General features: G+C 43.1%; 2 protein-coding genes across 3 annotated transcripts in view; one reads left to right on the top strand and one right to left on the bottom strand.

Annotated features, from left to right (window-relative positions):
- FNTB (farnesyltransferase, CAAX box, subunit beta) overlaps positions 1–15,647 on the bottom strand; it is a 76,674-nt gene extending 61,027 nt beyond the window's left edge. For both annotated transcript variants that reach the window (XM_007986985.3, XM_073011077.1), the window contains exon 1: positions 15,504–15,647. In XM_007986985.3, coding sequence (XP_007985176.1) covers positions 15,504–15,647 — 144 coding nt within the window. The remainder of the gene's footprint in view (positions 1–15,503) is intronic.
- Positions 15,648–15,692: 45 nt separating this feature from the next.
- RAB15 (RAB15, member RAS oncogene family) overlaps positions 15,693–17,907 on the top strand; it is a 39,980-nt gene continuing 37,765 nt past the window's right edge. Inside the window, exon 1 of the mRNA XM_037984133.2 lies at positions 15,693–15,797. The gene's annotated coding sequence lies outside the window, so the exon portion shown is untranslated. The remainder of the gene's footprint in view (positions 15,798–17,907) is intronic.

Here is a 17,907-nt window from a genome sequence, read left to right as displayed (position 1 = left end):
TGAACATCAGAGTATACTCACACCAACCTGGGTGGTACAGCCTACCACACACGTAGGCTGTATAGTGTGGCCTATTGCTCCTGGGCCACAGACCTGTACAGCATACTACTGCATTGAATACTGTAGGCAAATGTAACACAATAGTAAGCATCTGTCTATCTAAAAGTATCTAAACATAAAAAAGGTAGAGTGAAAATACAGTACTATCATCTTTCCAGACCACTGTGGTATATGTAGTCTGTTGATTGTTATATGGCACACGCCTGTATTTTAAATCATCTCTAGATTACTTATAAAACCTCCTAGTACAATATAACTGCAATTGAGAAAAGAATAGCTCAGAGCAGTCTGAGTTATGTGAGGTATGCAAAATTTATCAGGCCCAGAGAGACCGAGTATAGGACTTCATTTATGCTCCCAACACCCCTGTCCAGGGGCAGTTGTTTAAAGGCATTTCATTCCTCCCTAGCTGCCTCATCCATTATCTTCATGTTTCTGGAATTTGTGATACAAAGAATAATGTATACCTTATGTAATTTTAATGTAAAGTCTTGGTAAACAATTTAGGAATAGCCTCTTCTTTTCCTTTATTTATTTTTCTTTCAGTCAGCTTTTTGGGTAACTATTCTTTTTTTCTTTTTTTTGAGACAGAGTCTTGTTCTGCCAGGCTGGAGTGCAGTGGCGCCATCTCAGCTCACTGCAACCTCCACCTCTAGGGTTCAAGTGATTCTCCTGCCTCAGCCTCCAGAGTAGCTGGGACTACAGGCGCATGCCACCATGCCCGGCGATTTTTAAAAAATTTTTTTGTAGAGACGGGGTTTCACCATGTTAGCCAGGATGGTCTCGATCTCCTGACCTCGTGATCCACCGGTCTCCGTCTCCCAAAGTGCTGGGATTACAGGCATGAGCCACAGCACCTGGCCCTGGCTATTCTTGTCCTTTAAAAACCTACTTGTAACTGTTGCTAATTAAGAGTGTATAATCAGGGCAACTTGAATCTATGCTCTTGGGTTGCAATCTTCAAGTTTGGCCCAAATAAACTCTCTACTTACATTAACTTTGCCTCAGCTTCTTCCTTTTAGGTTAACATAATAAAGAGAAAATAAGTCTGCACTTATTCAGTACAGACACAATTTTTTTTTCCAAATATTTTTGATCTGTGGTTGGCTGAATCCACAGATGGAGAACCCACGGATATGGAGGACCAACTGTACTGTTTCATCTAAGTGAGTTAATGAATTCTGAATGGCACAAAATCAAGTGGGAAGAAAATTCACTTCCTTTATCTCAATACAAGCCTATTAAAATCCATATGACTTAATAATATTCAAAGGCTAATGCATGAACCCACCTTCCCCTTAGCATTCTGGCGCTTAAGATGCCTAGGCAGGAAAGCTCCCAGCCAGGAACTCCTTAATCAGAAGTCCCATCTTCAGCTTTCTTGCGGGAAGGCAGCCAAGTACTACGCAAGAAAAATGGAGGTTTATTTCTAAGCTAAGACACCTGACAAAAACATAGAAATATGTCATACTGCAAGGTGGAAAATGCTTAAAATTTTCCCAACATAGTGTCCTTTTCTTTGGCGTTCCTAATCATTTCTTCAGAATGAACAAGTGATTTTCCAATGCAGTTAGTAACTGACTCATATCTGAAAAATCAAGTTATGAATTCTGATGACTGTGTATTACAGGTCAACTGTTCATAACAATGAATAATTGTCTCTTAAGAACTGGTAATATTCTGGTATATTTCTCTTTTTTTTCTTAACAGGTCCCATGGAGAACTAAGAACTAGTGTATTTTTTAACAGCTTTATTGAGATATAATTCATCTACCATTCAACTCACTCATTTAAACTGCACAAATCAATGACTTCTAGCATATTCATAGATTTGTGCATCCATTACCATCAATTATAGAACATTTCACTTCCCCGAAAAGTAACCCCACACCTCTTAAGCATCAAATCCAATTTATCATTCTCCCCATTGCTAACCACTAATTTACTTTCTTTGTTTTTGAGATGGAGTCTCACTCTTGCCCAGGCTGGAGTGCAGTGGTGTGATCTCGGCTCATTTCAACTTCTGCCTCCCAAGTTCAAACGATTCTCCTGCCTCAGCCTCCTAAGTAGCTGGGATTACAGGCACCCACGACCATGCCCGGCTAATTTTTTGTATTTTTAGTAGAGACAGGGTTTTGCCACGTTGGCCAGGTTGGTCTTGAACTCCTGACCTCAAGTGATCTGTGCGCGCCTTTGCCTCCCAAAGTACTGGGATTACAGGCATAAGCCACCGTGCCTGGCCCATTAGTTTACTTTCTAACTCTATAAATTTACCTGTCTGGAATTGTATATAAATGGAATCATAAAAGCTGTGGTCCTTTGCGGCTGGCTTCTTTCACAAACATGTTTTCAAAGCTCATCTATGCTGTAGCATGTACCAGTACTCCATTTCTTTTTATTCACATTATTTCACCAAATAATATTCCATGGTGTAGATATATCACATTTCGTTTACCAGTTTATCAGTTGGTGGACATTTTGGCTGTTTCCATTTTTTGGCTATTAGGAATAATGCTGCTATGAATCACAGAAACCATTCCTCTTACTCAAGAAACAGGTTCTCCAGAAACTAAGCTAAACTTGTTTGAAATGTAAATTCTCAGGTATTCTCAGCAGAGACCTTAGCGGGCGGGATTCACCTGACTTCTTTTCACAAGTCCTCCAGTGGATTCTGATGCAAAGCTACTGTTTGTGAACACTGTCAGAATCAAAATGGAGTCATTTGTGTTTAAAAATCCTGACAAATAAAGCCAGGGACAGCTATGAAGAGAGGGTTCTCATGCATCAATGCCTGATTAACAAAAACTATCCCAAATGGCTCTGCAAAAACCACAACCCTGCACAAAGGTCATCACAACCTTACACAAAAAATATTTCCACGAGGACATCCGTCCAGCAATTAATTGCCTGTCCAATCTCAGACTGGTCACACTTGTTACTGATCCTTGTAGCCAATAATAATCATCTTAAAAGAATTATATAATCCTCTTTATTCCTTGAAAAACCTTTGTCTTCCTTTACCTCCTTGAATATGCACATAGTTTACTGTGGCACAAAGATTCCCATTGCAATACACTATTCCCAAATAAGTGTCATGTTCTTTTAGAGAGCCTCTGTTAATTTAGGTTGAAAGTTTGATAAAACAAGGATTTTTTTTTTTTTTGAGGAGTCTCGCTCTGTGGCCCAGACTGGAGTGCAGTGGCAAGATCTCAGCTCACTGCAAGCTCCGCCTCCCGGGTTTACGCCATTCTCCTGCCTCTGCCTCCCGAGTAGCTGGGACTACAGGCGCCTGCCACTTCGCCTGGCTAGTTTTTTGTATTTTTTAGTAGAGACGGGGTTTCACCATGGTAGCCAGGATGGTCTCAATCTCCTGACCTCGTGATCCGCCCATCTCGGCCTCCCAAAAGTGCTGGGATTACAGGCTTGAGCCACCGCGCCCGGCCAAAACGAGGTTTTTATTAGTGGCAATGGCCACTAAATTTCAGCTCAGAGGTTGATGCGTAAAGTTTTACCTCAAATAGTACTTTCTTCATTCATAATTAATTTAAAAAACAGTAACGTACTTTTCTTCTCAACTAGTAAAGGATAAACAAAGATAACAAATCTTTTTAAATGTTTAACAAACAAAAATTTATCTAAATAACCTAACATTTTGAATGTTCAGAAGACCAGAATATGCCACCTAAAAACATGACTGTAGGAGACCAGAATATGTCTTCCCATGATAGGCTTCTTTGGCGTAAGGATTATTTTGAGCTGATTATTTTGAGAAACAGCAGACAAAGGAAAAGCTCTGAAAACAGAGTAGAAGTTACCCCATTTGTAAGAGAAAATTACATCTATAAAAGGAAATCTCCATTTGCCTCTCTTTCTGTACCAGGAAGACAAGGATGACTCTAAGCCACTAGGAACTCTTACCAATGGAGAAGGCATCAGGCATGCCTAAATCTGCATAACAAATCTTATCCTTGTTTACTGTGCTTTTCCTGGTCACCTCCCCATTCCGGGCCTCCCCAACATCCTTCTTTGTTTCAGCTGAACATGGTAGTTAAGCCTGAAGTCTATGCCACCTCTTTGAGATGTACTCATTTTGTAATCGCCCAACGGGTTCTTCCTGCTTGCTGCACAGACAAAAGCAATTCACTGAGACCACAGCCTTGCAATAAAGAAAGACTTTAACTGGCATGCAGCTGCCCACACCATGCTGGAGACAGAGTTATTACTCAAATCAATGTTCCCGAAGGTTTGGAGGTTTTTCAAGGATGGTTTGGTGGGCAGGGGGTTAGGGAATGGGAATGTTGGTTGGTTGGGGATGAAATCATAGGGGTGTGGAAGGAAGATGGTCCTCCTGCACTGACTCAGCCTCTGGGTGGGGCCACAGGACCTGTTTGTGTGGAGTCAGCCAGTCAGAAATGCAACAGTCTGAAAAGACATCTCAAACGGCCAATCTTAGGTTCTGCGATTGGGATGTTATCTACAGGGGTAATTGAGAAAGCTCTAAATCTTGTGACCTCCAGAATAATCGCTGGTTATCCTTTACACCTACATCTCAGCAGAATTCAGGACCCTCTCACAATCCTAAAGGGAGACTGTCTTTGCAAAATTATGACCATAAGAGAAATCTCCAACCAATCAAGCAAGACTCCGTTTCTACTTTTTTTAAATGTGAAATGAAAAAAGGCAAAATGACAGTGTGACAATTTATGTGAATTTTTAAAAACATGCACAAATCCAGTTGTTTATGAATGCATAAAAGGATCAAAAGTGAAGTGGAAGGATGCACACACAACTCATGATAAGGGCTGCTTCTGGAAAGGGTGAGAGGCACACTGAACTAGGGATAGGGTTAAAGGAGGCTTTGGCTATATTTCTAATTGCTTTCCTTTAAACAAAAAAGATGTTAGCACCTGGTAATTCTCAGTGTTACAGAAAAATGGCTGTTAATTACATTATTATACTTTTGTTAACCATAAATTCCTTTAAAAAAAAAAAAAGGAAAAGGATTTCAAAGTGCTTAGTTTTATGATGCCTCATCCCCCACACCTACATAGATAGGCAGGTCACAACATGTGCAGAAGCTGTGTTCTCAAAGTTCATTGGTTTTTAGACCTTATTCGTTTTCCCATCAACAGAACGTTATACCTGTTAGGTTCCAAGGCCAGCTCTCGCAGTATTTAATGTATGACCTAACAAACGTTAAGCCTACCAGTACCTCTCTCACCTTCTCTAATCATGAGATAACTGATCACTCAGGATATGGCAAACAGAGAACACAAGAGTTGCGTTTACCCCCTGCTTCTGATAGGGCACAGGCCAGATGTTTATTTTCTTTTCTTTCTTTCTTTCTCTCTCCTCTGCTTCTTTCTTATAATAGAGATGGACTTCACCCTGTTGCACAGGCTGGTCTCAAATTCCTGGCCTCAAGCAGTTCTCCTGCCTAAGCCTCCCAAAGTGCTGGGATTACAGGCATGAGCCACTGTGCCCAGCCCAGGCTTGGCTGTTTCTTTTCTTTTTTCTTCTTTTTTCTTTCTTTCTTTTTTTTGAGACAGAGTTTTGCTTTTGTCGCACAAGCTGGAGTGCAATGGCATGATCTCAGCTCACTGCAACCTCCACCTCCCAGGTTCAAGCGATTCTCCTGCCTCAGCCTCCTGAGTAGCTGGGACTACAGATACCTGCCACCAAGCCTGGCTAATTTTTGTATTTTCAGTAGAGACAGGGTTTCACCAAGTTGGCCAGGCTGGACTGGAACTCTTGACCTCAGGTGATTCACGTGCCTCAGCCTCCCAAAGTGCAGGGATTACAGATATGAGCCACTGCACATGGCCCCAGGCTAGGTGTTTCTATGTACAGAATGTTTTCAAGTTGTTGGTCAGGCTTTATACATACATACATATACATACATACACATATATGCACACATGTATATATAATATATACATGTATAATATACATATATATCTTTAAAATATATAATATAAATGAAGTATGTATCAATTTATAAACTATACACATATATATGACATAAACTAATATAGTCATGTGCCACATAAAGATGTTTTGGTCAACAGTGGACCAAATATTCCACGGTAGTCCCGTAAGACTATGATGGAGCTGAAAAATCCCTACGGCCTAGTAACAGAGCCTTCATAATGTAGCACAAAGCACTACTCACATGCCTGTGGTGACGCTGGTGTAAACAAACCTACTGCACTGCCAGTGTTATACAAGTATAACACATACAATTATGTACAGTACATAACACTTGATAACGATAATAAACTACATTACTAATTCATATATTTACTATATTATACTTTATATTATTTTAAAGTGTATCTCTACTTATTAAAAAAATTAACTATAGGCTGGGCGCAGTGGCTCAAGCCTGTAATCCTAGCACTTTGGGAGGCCGAGACGGGGGGATCACAAGGTCAGGAAATCGAGACCATCCTGGCTAACACGGTGAAATCCCGTCTCTACTAAAAAAATACAAAAAACTAGCTGGGCGAGGTGGCGGGCGCCTGTAGTCCCAGCTACTCGGGAGGCTGAGGCAGGAGAATGGCGTGAACCTGGGAGGCGAAGCTTGCAGTGAGCTGAGATCCGGCCACTGCACTCCAGCCTGGGTGACAGAGCGAGACTCCGTCTCAAAAAAAAAAAAAAAAAAACTTAACTATAAAACAGCCTGAGGCAGGTCCTTCAGGAGGAATTCCTGCAGAAGGCACTATTATCCTAGATGACAGCTCCATCCTATTATTGTCCCTGAAGGCCTTCCAGTGGGAGGAGATGTGGAGATGGAAGGCAGTGACACTGACTATCCTGACCCTGTGTAGGTCCAGGCTAATGTGTGCGTTTGTGTCTTAGTTTTTAACAAAAAAGTTTAAAAGGTAAAAAGAAAGTGAAAAAATTTAAAAGGAGAAAACAGCTTACAGAATAAGAATATACAGAAAATATTTTTGTACGGCAGTACAATGTGCTTGTGTTTTAAACTGTTATCACAAAAGAGTCAAAAAGCTGTAAAAAAAAATTTTTAAGTTTATAAAGTAAATAACTTACAGTACACTAAGTTTATTATTCCAAGAAAAAAGCGTTTGAATAAATTTAGTGTAGCTGAAGCATACCGTGTTTATTTTTATTTTTCATAATGTCTGTTCAGTAAGCGTACAGTATTTATAAAGTCTATAGTAGTGTACACTCATATCCTGGGCCTTCACATTCACTCACCGCTCACTCACTCACTCACCCAGAGCAACTTCCAGTCCCGCAAGTGCCATTCATGCTGAGTTCCCTAGATAGGTCTACCATTTTTATCTTTTATAACGTATTTTTAGTTTACCTTTTCTATATTTAGATATGTTTAGATACAAAAATATTTACCATTGTGTTCCAACTGCCTGCAGTATTTAGTACAGTAACATGCTGTATAGGTTTGCAGCCCAGGAGCAACAGGCTATACCTTATAGCCTAGGTGTGTAGTAGGCTATGCCATCTACATGTGTTAAGTACACTCTATGATGTTCACACGACAAGGAAATTTCCTACTGACAATGTATTTCTACTGTTATTAAGTGATATATAACTATATGTATATTAGTTTGTATTGTTTGATGATGGAGAGATTGTGTTAAACTCTAGGGGCCAGGGATCAAGTAACTGTACTAGAGTCCCCAAGACTTAGGTGCCATGGCAACAAATAAAAGAGCTAACCAAAAGGCTGCATTCTCGACAGCTCTGTTTAAAAGATATTTCAAGGCCAGGTGCGGTGGCTCACGCCTGTAATCCCAGCACTTTAGGAGGCCGAGGCAGGAGGATTACAGGGTAGGGAGATCGAGACCATCCTGGCTAACACGGTGAAACCCTGTCTCTACTAAAGAATACAAAAAATTAGCCGGGCGTAGTGGCGGGTGCCTGTAGTCCCAGCTACTTGGGAGGCTGAAGCAGGAGAACGGCATGAACCCAGGAGGCGGAGCTTGCAGTGAGCTGAGATCCACCACTGTAATCCAGCCCGGGGCGACAGAGCAAGACTCCATCTCAAAAAAAAAAAAAAAAAGATATTTCATGGAGTTTTTCATTTAATCAACAGAAATTCAATCAATAGGCCAGGCATGGTAGCTCAACACCTGTAATCCCAGCACTTTGGGAGGTGGAAGCGGGTGGATCATTTGAGGTCAGGAGTCTGAGACCAGCCTGGCCAACACGGTGAAACCCCATCTTTACCAAAATACAAAAATTAGCCGGGCGTGGTGGCACATGCCTGTAATCCCAGGTACTCGGGAGCCTGAGGCAGGAGAATCACTTGAACCCGGGAGGCAGAGGTTACGATGAGCGGAGATCGCGCCACTGCACTCCAGCCTGGGCAACAAGAGTGAAACTCTGTCCCAAAAAAAAAAAAAGAAAGAAAGAAATCCAATCAATAAAAGCAGAGAATAGTTTCCATTCAGTAAGTGGTAAACAACAACTAATGCATTTGGCACTTTCTCTTTCAGAGCTTCTATCTAAAGCCAATCTCAGGAGGTACCAACTTTCATACCAGGCACTATCACTTCTCTGCTTCCTAAATCTCCCTCCTCTCCCAGAGACAGACTGTTTCAGAAAGTAGATTTGCTGCCTACCATTCATGTCATTGAAGCTGCAGTAAAAGAATCATTAATATATGAAATATAAGGCAAGACTTTTCAAAAAAACTATCCCTCAGAAAATACAAGTCACTTTATATTCAAATACTTACAAAGTACTTCTTGCTGTAGGAAGTTTTTCAATTTCTTTGTTTTAAATATGAAGTACCAGCTGGGGATGGCACAATAGCCTAAAACAACCTCAGTTAAGGTGTGGTTTGGGCTGCTTTGGCTAATGGTAATCAGTGAAACGAGATAAATTAAACACAAATTTAGTAATTATTCCTGGAGATACAAACTCACACTTTCATGTGCAAACTGCCATTGTAAGGCCAGCCCTTTATTTTGTTTATTCATTTTTTACTTTTTTTAGAGACAGAGTCTCACACTGTTGCCCAGGCTGTCTTGAATTTGTGGGCTTAAGCTAACCACCCACCTGGCCTTCCAAAGTGCCAGGATTATAGGTATCAGTCACCATGCCTGGCCAGTAAACCAACGTTTTAAAGATCATTTTAGCCGGCGCGGTGGCTCATGCCTGTAATCCTAGCACTTTGGGAGCCCAAGGCAGGCGGATAGCTTAAGTTCAGGACCAGCCTGGGCAACACAGCGAAACCCTGTCTCTACAAAACAATACAAAAAGTAGCCGAACATGGTAGCGCACGCCAGTAGTTCCAGCTACTCAAGAGGCTGAGGTGGGAGGATCACTTGAGCCTGGAAAGTTGCTGCAGTGAGCTATGATCATGCCACTGCACTCCAGCCTGGGCAAGAGTGAGACCCTGTCTTTAAAAAAAAGGAGACCATTTGAAAAAGTAATAAAGTGGTTAAGTTGCAGTGACCACAAATATATACCAACTGGACATACTGTAAAAAAAAAAAAAAAAAAAAAAAAAAATTCTAGGCTCATGTCTGTAATCCCAACACTTTGGTAAGCCAAGGCAGGCCTGTGAGGTCAAGGCTGCAGTGAATTGTGACTGCATCACTGCACTCCAGCCTGGGCGACAAAGTGAGACACCGTCTTAAAAAAAAACCTCTAATGTTATGCAAGTGGATACTTGTAACTTGGAATAAACGATTCAGTGGTAACACCTTATTCATATTCAAAAAGGATGTATCTCAAGAACTGAACATGTGGTCCGGAAATCCATATTGGCTGACTCAAAAAGTGGCTCCAGTGATGATTAAAAATAGTGAAGTCAAAGATGCATGTGAAGAGTCTGAAAAGATACATTTTATAAATAAGAGGAGACGGAAAACCAGCATTTCTAAATTAGTGTTACTTTACAAAGTAGGTGATTTTAAGTAGGTATATGGACCCAAATTTAAACGTAAATTACGTAAGCAGGTATTTTTCACTTATATACCTAAAGGTACATGTATTTTAAACTTAACCAAAAACAACCTTTTGGACTTTTTAATGGGGAAATTTTGATATGCAGGATTACTTTACACTTGGGCAATACTGAATTTCAATAAAATAAAATGGATTCAGAAAGCTAGCCAACTGACCACTTAACCAAGTAGAGGACCAGTTCCTTCTATCACAGGCATAAAAAATAGGGAAGTTTTATCATATTTAGTGATTTGTTCCACCTCTGTTTACTAGTATTTTGGATCCTATAAGCTGAAACAAGTCAACAGCAGAAGGTCAGGATTCTGTTCTGCTGCTCCCTCCTCAGGATATGTGGTGGCCCACTGCCTAAACCTGAAGCCAGCACATCACCTGCCTCTCAACACCCTGATGGGGGCCCACCTGCCCATCTCACCTCATTTCCTACCACGTCCAACCTGCACCCACCATTCCTGGTAAGCTGTCTTACTGTCCCCAGTCAAGCCTGAGCCTTCCCTCAAAACAGCTCCCCCTCCTAGAATGGCTGCCCCGAACTCTAATTTTTACAGCCCTACCCAGTTCCACGTTCTCCATGAAGTCATCCTGACCACCTCAGCCCACACAGATGGCTTTTCAACTCCCTAAAATCCTCGTGCAAAGCAGTCATAATTTAGCACTCTGTGACTGCCTATAGCATATTCTTCCTATTTTTTTCTTTTTTGAGATGGAGTCTTGCTCTGTCACCCAGGCTTCAGTGCAATGGTGCAATCTCGGCTCACTGCAACTTCCGCCTCCCAGGTTCAAGAGATTCACCTGCCTCAGCGTCCTGAGTAGCTGGGATTACAGGTGTGCACTACCACGCCTAGCTAATTTTTGTATTTTTTTAGTAGAAATGGGGTTTCACCATGTCGGCTAGCCTAGTCTCAAACTCCTGACCTCCAGTGATCCGCCCACCTCAGCCTCCCAAAGTGCTAGGATTACAGGAGTGAGCCACCGCACTCGGCCTTCCAGCATATTCTTTTTTATCTAAGATAAAAGAACTTTGAGGGCAGGGATCAGGACTAATAATTCTCTAATATTCCCCTCAGAGTTCAAGTTACTTGATGGACAATGAACCATGCCAATGGTTCAATGACACCATGCCATTTCAAGTGGAGGATGCTTTTGCCTCTGTTCAAAGACAAACTAAAAGAAAAACAGTAGTATCTTTTGTAAACACCTGTTTTTGGCAAGGCTGTTACCTCTGAGACCATCAGTATTAACCTACTGGCCTGAATCAGCGTGTTTGCAATGGGATGATTCCAGATGGCACAATAAGGCAGGCAGGCACTAACAATACAACCACGTCTTGTTCTCTAGTGTCACGAAAGGCCCTCCCTGCATCTGCATTAACAAAATAGCTTAGCAAGGTAGAGACCTTCATAAAAATATCCAGAGCTGACCATTTCTCATTACCTCCACTACCGTCACTGTGAGCTAAGCCACCGTCACCTCTCCCAGGATACTGCAATAGCCTCCTAACTGGTTTCCCTGCATCCACCCTCACTCCCCACCATCTACTCTTGACAGTAACCTAAATGAGTCTGTTAAAATGCTAGTCAGATGTGTCACTCCCCTGCTGAAAACCCTCTGATCATGGATCAGTCTAAGTCCTGGCAGGAAACAGATGGCACAAAGTGGGTGATTTGAGGAGAGTTTATAAAGGAACTATTTACAAAGATGTGGGCAGGTGTAGGGAAACCACAAGAGAAAATGCAGTATCTGGAGCTGGTAAATCAGGGGTACCTGAACTCCTCATAGACCTGAAGGTGTGAAGAATGGACAGTGAGGGAGACAAAGAGCTCTGCAGAGAAGGCACATGACAGGAAATGTGACCCTAAGACTAAGGAAACCCCAGCCCACACAAGCCTGCAGGAGGGAAGAAATACAACGGTCTCATTCTTCTCCTTCTCAGTCACCCCCAGCAATACTTCCCATGGCCTGCAGTCATAAAGCAAGGAAACCTGTCAGGGCAGGGCCCCCTCCTGGGGCACATCTACAGAGCAGGCTGCAAAAAGGCCAAGTGAATCTGGGGCAGTAAATGGCAGGTATACAGCCAAGTGGCTCCCCATCTCAGTCAGGATATTTTAAAGTACTTCCAAGGGCCAGTGAGGCCCTACATGATCCGACCCATCTCCTATTCTCTGGTTTGCTAAGCCCCCGTGCTCACCAGGCATTCTGCTGCCTTGGTCCTTTGTGCTTGCTGCTTTCTCTGCCCAGAATACTCTCGCACCAGATTCATGATGGCTTCCTCCCTCATCTGAGACTTCAGGTCTCAGATCACATGTGTTGTTACAGAGGGTTCCCCTTACCACCTTATATGAAGACATCCCTTGCTCCCACCCCACCCATTCCTGACACACCCTATCCCTTCTATCCCAAGGTGTTACTCTCCACAGTACTTCTAATTAACATTTTATATTGAGATAGCTATAGATATTATCTCTTTTAATTGACTGCTTCATTGGCCTAGAAACAGTTAAAAAGGCATCAACTTGGCCTCTTTTGTTCAACGACTTATGCCGAGTGTCTAGAACAGTACCTGGCTTGTAGAAGGCGCTCAAGTATTCGCTGAATGAATGAAAATCAACGAATGGAACAGAGGACTCACAGCTAAGGACTCCTTCCACTGTTTATAGGTTTAACTCCTATTACCAAATTATTGCTTAACAAATAAACTGAGTCTTCTGATAATCAGATAGGAAGCAGGTAACAAGCATGTAATTTTTTTTTTTTTAATTTAAAAAGTTTTTGTCTTAAATAGACACGGGGTCTTGCTATGTTGCCCAGGCCAGTACCAAAATCAGTATAGTCATTTTTTGTTTTAAGAGACAGGGTTTGGCCGGGCGCGGTGGCTCAAGCCTGTAATCCCAGCACTTTGGGAGGCCGAGACGGGCGGATCACGAGGTCAGGAGATCGAGACCATCCTGGCTAACACAGTGAAACCCGTCTCTACTAAAAACACACACAAAAAAACTAGCCGGGCGAGGTGGCGGGCGCCTGTAGTCCCCGCTACTCGGGAGGCTGAGGCAGGAGAATGGCGTAAACCCGGGAGGCGGAGCTTGCAGTGAGCTGAGATCCAACCACTGCACTCCAGCCCGGGCGACAGAGCAAGACTCCGTCTCAAAAAAAAAAAAAAAAAAAAAAGAGACAGGGTTTTACTGTGTTGCCCAGTACAGTGGCTCGATCATGGCTCATCTGTGAACTCCTGGGCTCAAATGATCCTCCCACCTCAGCCTCCCAAGTAGCTGGGACTATAGGTACATACCACCACGCCCAGCTATATATATATATTTTTCTTTTTTTGGTAGAGACAGGGTCTTGTTATGTTGCCCAAGTTGGTCTCCTGGGCTCAGGTGATCTTCTCACCTTGAACTCCCAACACGCTGGGATTACAGGTGTCAGTCATCAATTTGTTTTTACTGGCAATGGCACAAAATTGAGCTATTAGTAAATGGAAGCTTTAGTCAAAACTGAAAGAGTAACAGTATATCCTCTGTAAATAACTTCTCCTAACAAGGTTGTTACTTTTGATGAATGTATCATCATTAACCTACCAATGTGGTAGGTCTCTAAACCTCAGTCTTCTCATCCATAAAAAGTGTAAGGATTGAATGATATGATGTGTGGAGAGCATTTAGCACTGTGCTGAGACTCAATAAATGGTCACTAAGATGATTATTAAAACAGTGAGGCAGCCACAAAAATGAGATACAACATTATCTTCCTACTACCTGAAACTGTTCATCCTAGACTCTAATAATGTGTGCTGGAATAACAACACGAAAAAGAAATATAAGATTCTTTACTATCTGCCATACCGTTGGGTCTAGATTTGAAAGATGCTTGCACCACGCATAGTGGCTCATGACTGTAATCACAGCACCCTGGGAGGCCAAGGAGGGCAGATCACTTGAGGTCAGGAGTTCAAGATCAGCCTGGCCACACAGTGAAATCTGTCTCTACTAAAATACAAAAATTAGCCGGGCGTGTTGGTGGGCGCCTGTAGTCCCATCTACTCTGGAGGCTGAGGCAGGGGAATTGCTTGAATCTAGGAGGTGGAGGTTGCATTGCAGTAAGCCGAGATCATGCCACCACATCCCAGTCTGGTGACAGGGCGAGACCCCGTCTTGAAAAAAAAAAAGGGCAATCTGACAGTCTATGGTCAGATATTAAATAAAACACTTGACCCGAATAACTCAGCAATCCATCATTTAGGAATTCTGCAAAGATCCTCCAGGTTTTTTATCAGTGGGAAATTTCTTTACAATCTTTTGCAGTCAGCCTTCCCTGGGACACACTGGTAGGCAAACCAACCAGGAGAGTTAGCTAGATTCAAGAGGTGAGGAATTCCTTTACTCCCCTAAATTCCGTAAGTTTAAATCTCCAGTTAAAATATTCTCCCTGCTACTTTGTGAATCATGTATCAAGCCTTTGTTTCTGTTATAAATTTATAATTCTAGTCATAACTGTACAATATAACAACTATTGTTACTAATTTTGCCAAAGTACAGGCTTCCAACTTCAAGTATGAAATATAAAACAGGTCTCTCCAAGGTGAAGCCTGGAGACTGACCTCACTAAGAGATCTTATTTCAGTAAGCAGCAGGATGTTCATTTATTAGTGTTAAGAATCATCCTAACCACTTCTCCTACCGACAGATGGATACACAGTTCCACATAACAATCGGGAACAATTCCAATTAGAGAATAAATAGAAAAACAAAACTATGGTTTTGGGCATATGAATCATTCCCCAAACACTTTTCTAAATGATAGGTTCGATCCTACTTCTAGGCCTTAGGGAATGATTAGTAGTCCAAAATCCATACTTTCTGTTAGAGCACTTTCCAAACTCTGTTTTCCTGCCTGTCCCCACAGGGGCTGTTTTATATCCTTGTACTTCCATCGTTTAATATTGTGTCCGACACGTAGTTGGTGCTTAAGTGGCTGAATGACTACCAAAATGCCCACCCACGAGGCAGGCCCCCAAACCTGGCACTGTAGGTCAAAAATTAAACATATCGTGAAACGGCATGACAGCGGCCTGGCCCTTCTCTCCTCTCTGCCTCCAGAAGCTGAGAGCAGGTTGGGAAAAGTGCACTGTGCACCCCAGAACCTCCCGAAGTACTGGCAGAACGGAGTGGGCTATCCGACCCGCCTGGACTGCCTCTGTTCTCCAGACGTAGAACACGATTCTCTTCGTTCTTTAGGGCAGAACGGACCCGGCTACTGCCCACTCCTCCAAGCCCAACCTTGAAACGACCCTTCCCCAACCTGGCCGCGCAAACGCTCCACGACGAAGCCCAAGCCAGGGCGCCCGGAGCTTCCCAGAGGGAAGGCGCCGCGGTGCGCTGTGGGAGTCGTAGTTCCCCGGTGAGTTCTGCACCCGGGCGGCCCTGCGAACGGGACTCCCGCTCCCAGAACACCCCGCGCGGGTGCCTCGCCCAGTCCTGCCACCTCACCTGTTCTATGGACGTGACTGTTTCCACCGAGTCGTCCTGCAACCGCTCTCGCGCGTGCTCGGGCCTCAGACTGTACAGCGGCTCTGACCAGACGGGGGAGGAAGATGGAGGGCAATAGTAGGTGAAAGAACTCGGAGAAGCCATGATCAGGAGAGCAGCGGACAGTGTGTAGGACTCAGCTTCGTTAAGCAACAACGCGCATTGAAACTCGAGCGGGCTAAGGCGCTACGGCGAGCGGACAGAGGCAAAAAGATTTTGAACGCGAATCTCTCCTCCCACCTACAAGTCTTTAGAGTGAGTACTGAGATGCTGCCGCCCCCCGTTGGGCAGAGGCGCTGCTGCAAGAGCGCAGAGTCCTGAAGCGCAAGGGTGTCTACATCCGATTTTCCTTTCAGAGAGATGGCGTAGGGCGCCTCGGTTTGTTATGCAAATTGTTAAAAAGAACTTTAACATTCTGCTAATTCTCACTTAATTGTAATGCAGTCGCTTGCAGTTTCAGGTGCCCAAGAACCCAATGAATGTAAGTTTGAAAGCATTTCTGACAGCTCTACTGATTGCCTCAGTCACGCTATTACTAATAGAATTATTGTGCACCTTGGGGTACTTAACAGCCTCCCAGGAGAAGGCAGCAGCTGCTCAAACGTGCAAGGACGCCGTCTCAGTAATTCAGTGATGGAGGGAGGGGGGCATTATGATTTTCTCCTACCTCTTGGAGGTTACATTGCAGTAGCAAGAACTGAAATGCAGTAGAAGGAACAAGGATAAGTGAAAGTCAGTCAGTCCGCAGATATTTACGGAACACCTGCTATGTGTCAGGCATTGTGCTAGGTCCTAGGAATATAAAAGTGAACAAAACAAAGTCCCTGCCTTTGGGAACCTTACATTCTAAGAAAATCGACAGAATTGAATGTATCCGACACAATAAATGTATGAAGTCTTGTGATAAATGATATGAAGGAAAATAGCAGGGTCTATGAAAGAGACTAAAAGGGTAGGAAACTAATTGAATTGTATGGTCAGGCCAAGCCTCTCTAAGTGACCTTTCATTTGAGATCCGAAGGATGACGAGGAGTCATCCAGAAGAACAGTATGGGAAAGAACTCCTGAGAAGGAAGAAACAGCAACTTTTAGAAGACATGTGCTGGTCACGGTGGCTCATGCCTGTAATCCCAGCACTTCGGGAGGCTGAGGCAGGAAGATCACTTGAGGAGTTAGAACATCCTGGGCAACATAGCAAGACCTCATCTCTATTAAATATCAAAAAAAATTAGCTGGGCGTCGTGGCGCATGCCTGTAGTCCCAGCTACTCAGCAGGCTAAGGTGGGAGGATCCCTTGAGCCCAGGAAGTCCAGGCTGCAGTGAGCTATGATTGTGCCACTGCACTCCAACCTGAGTGGCAGAGCGGGACCCTGTTTCAAAAAACAAAACAACAAAAACAAAAACCATAGGCTCAAGTGACCCTCCTGCCTCAGCCTCCTGAGTATTATTTTAGGGCATGCATCAAAAGTACTACACCAAAAATTATAATACCAAGATATTAAACTGGGAGAGTTGTATGTAGGAGGTTATAGAAGGTATGTTAATAACAGACATTCCGGGTACACTTGGAGACAAGCTTCCTGCTCAGAGCATTTCACTCTGTTCCCACTCCATTCCATGTCACATGTCTAGGATCCAGGGATTATAGACCAGAGTGACATTTGACAACCATCCATTCCCCTGTTCTCAGTCTCTGGTAGTAAATAGAAGCAGTCAGAAAAAATGTCACAGATGAAGCTGGGCTGGCTTAAAGACCTCAGGTAGATGAACACTACCACTGTGTCCATTTTAGTGGTACTACTGCTGAACTAAGACCTAGAGGCACCAGAATGTTACCAAATCTGGAAATAAGGGGACTCTATGGGTTAGGACCCATGGATATGGCTGCACAGTGTGAAATGGTCTCATTACATTGCGCCCTCTATTGGCATCTTATTGTGTTTCCCTTAGTTATATTTTGGGAAAAAATGGTCTGATAAGGTCAGAGTCATATCTAAGGATTCAGCCTTTGTCACAAAGAGTTTCTTTGCAGGAGAACTGGAAACTTTACGCTTCAATCCTGAAGACGGTGCTATTGAAAGAATAGCTGGGACAGTTTTGTGACAAATTGTTGCATCTGTCAGGTGCACCTAGAGCAATTGCAAATTGTATTTTAGAAATAAAAATTCATTTCTGAAATTCAGTCTCCTCTGCAGTGGGATCCAAAAGATGTGAATAGGAACATGGGCAAGAGTCTCCTGCAGGAGAGTGTGTTCTCATCCAATTAATGTTTATTGAGTACAGGGTAAGTGCTGGGCACTGAGCTAAGTGCTAAGGAGACAGCAGTGCACAAGCCAGACACAGTCTCTGCCATTATGGGTGTTAT

Source organism: Chlorocebus sabaeus, chromosome 24 (genome assembly GCF_047675955.1).
Source record: "Chlorocebus sabaeus isolate Y175 chromosome 24, mChlSab1.0.hap1, whole genome shotgun sequence".
Taxonomy (NCBI): Eukaryota; Metazoa; Chordata; class Mammalia; order Primates; family Cercopithecidae; genus Chlorocebus; species Chlorocebus sabaeus.
The sequence above is the reverse complement of the archived record's forward strand: the minus strand, read 5'-3'. Positions and strand labels throughout refer to the sequence as shown.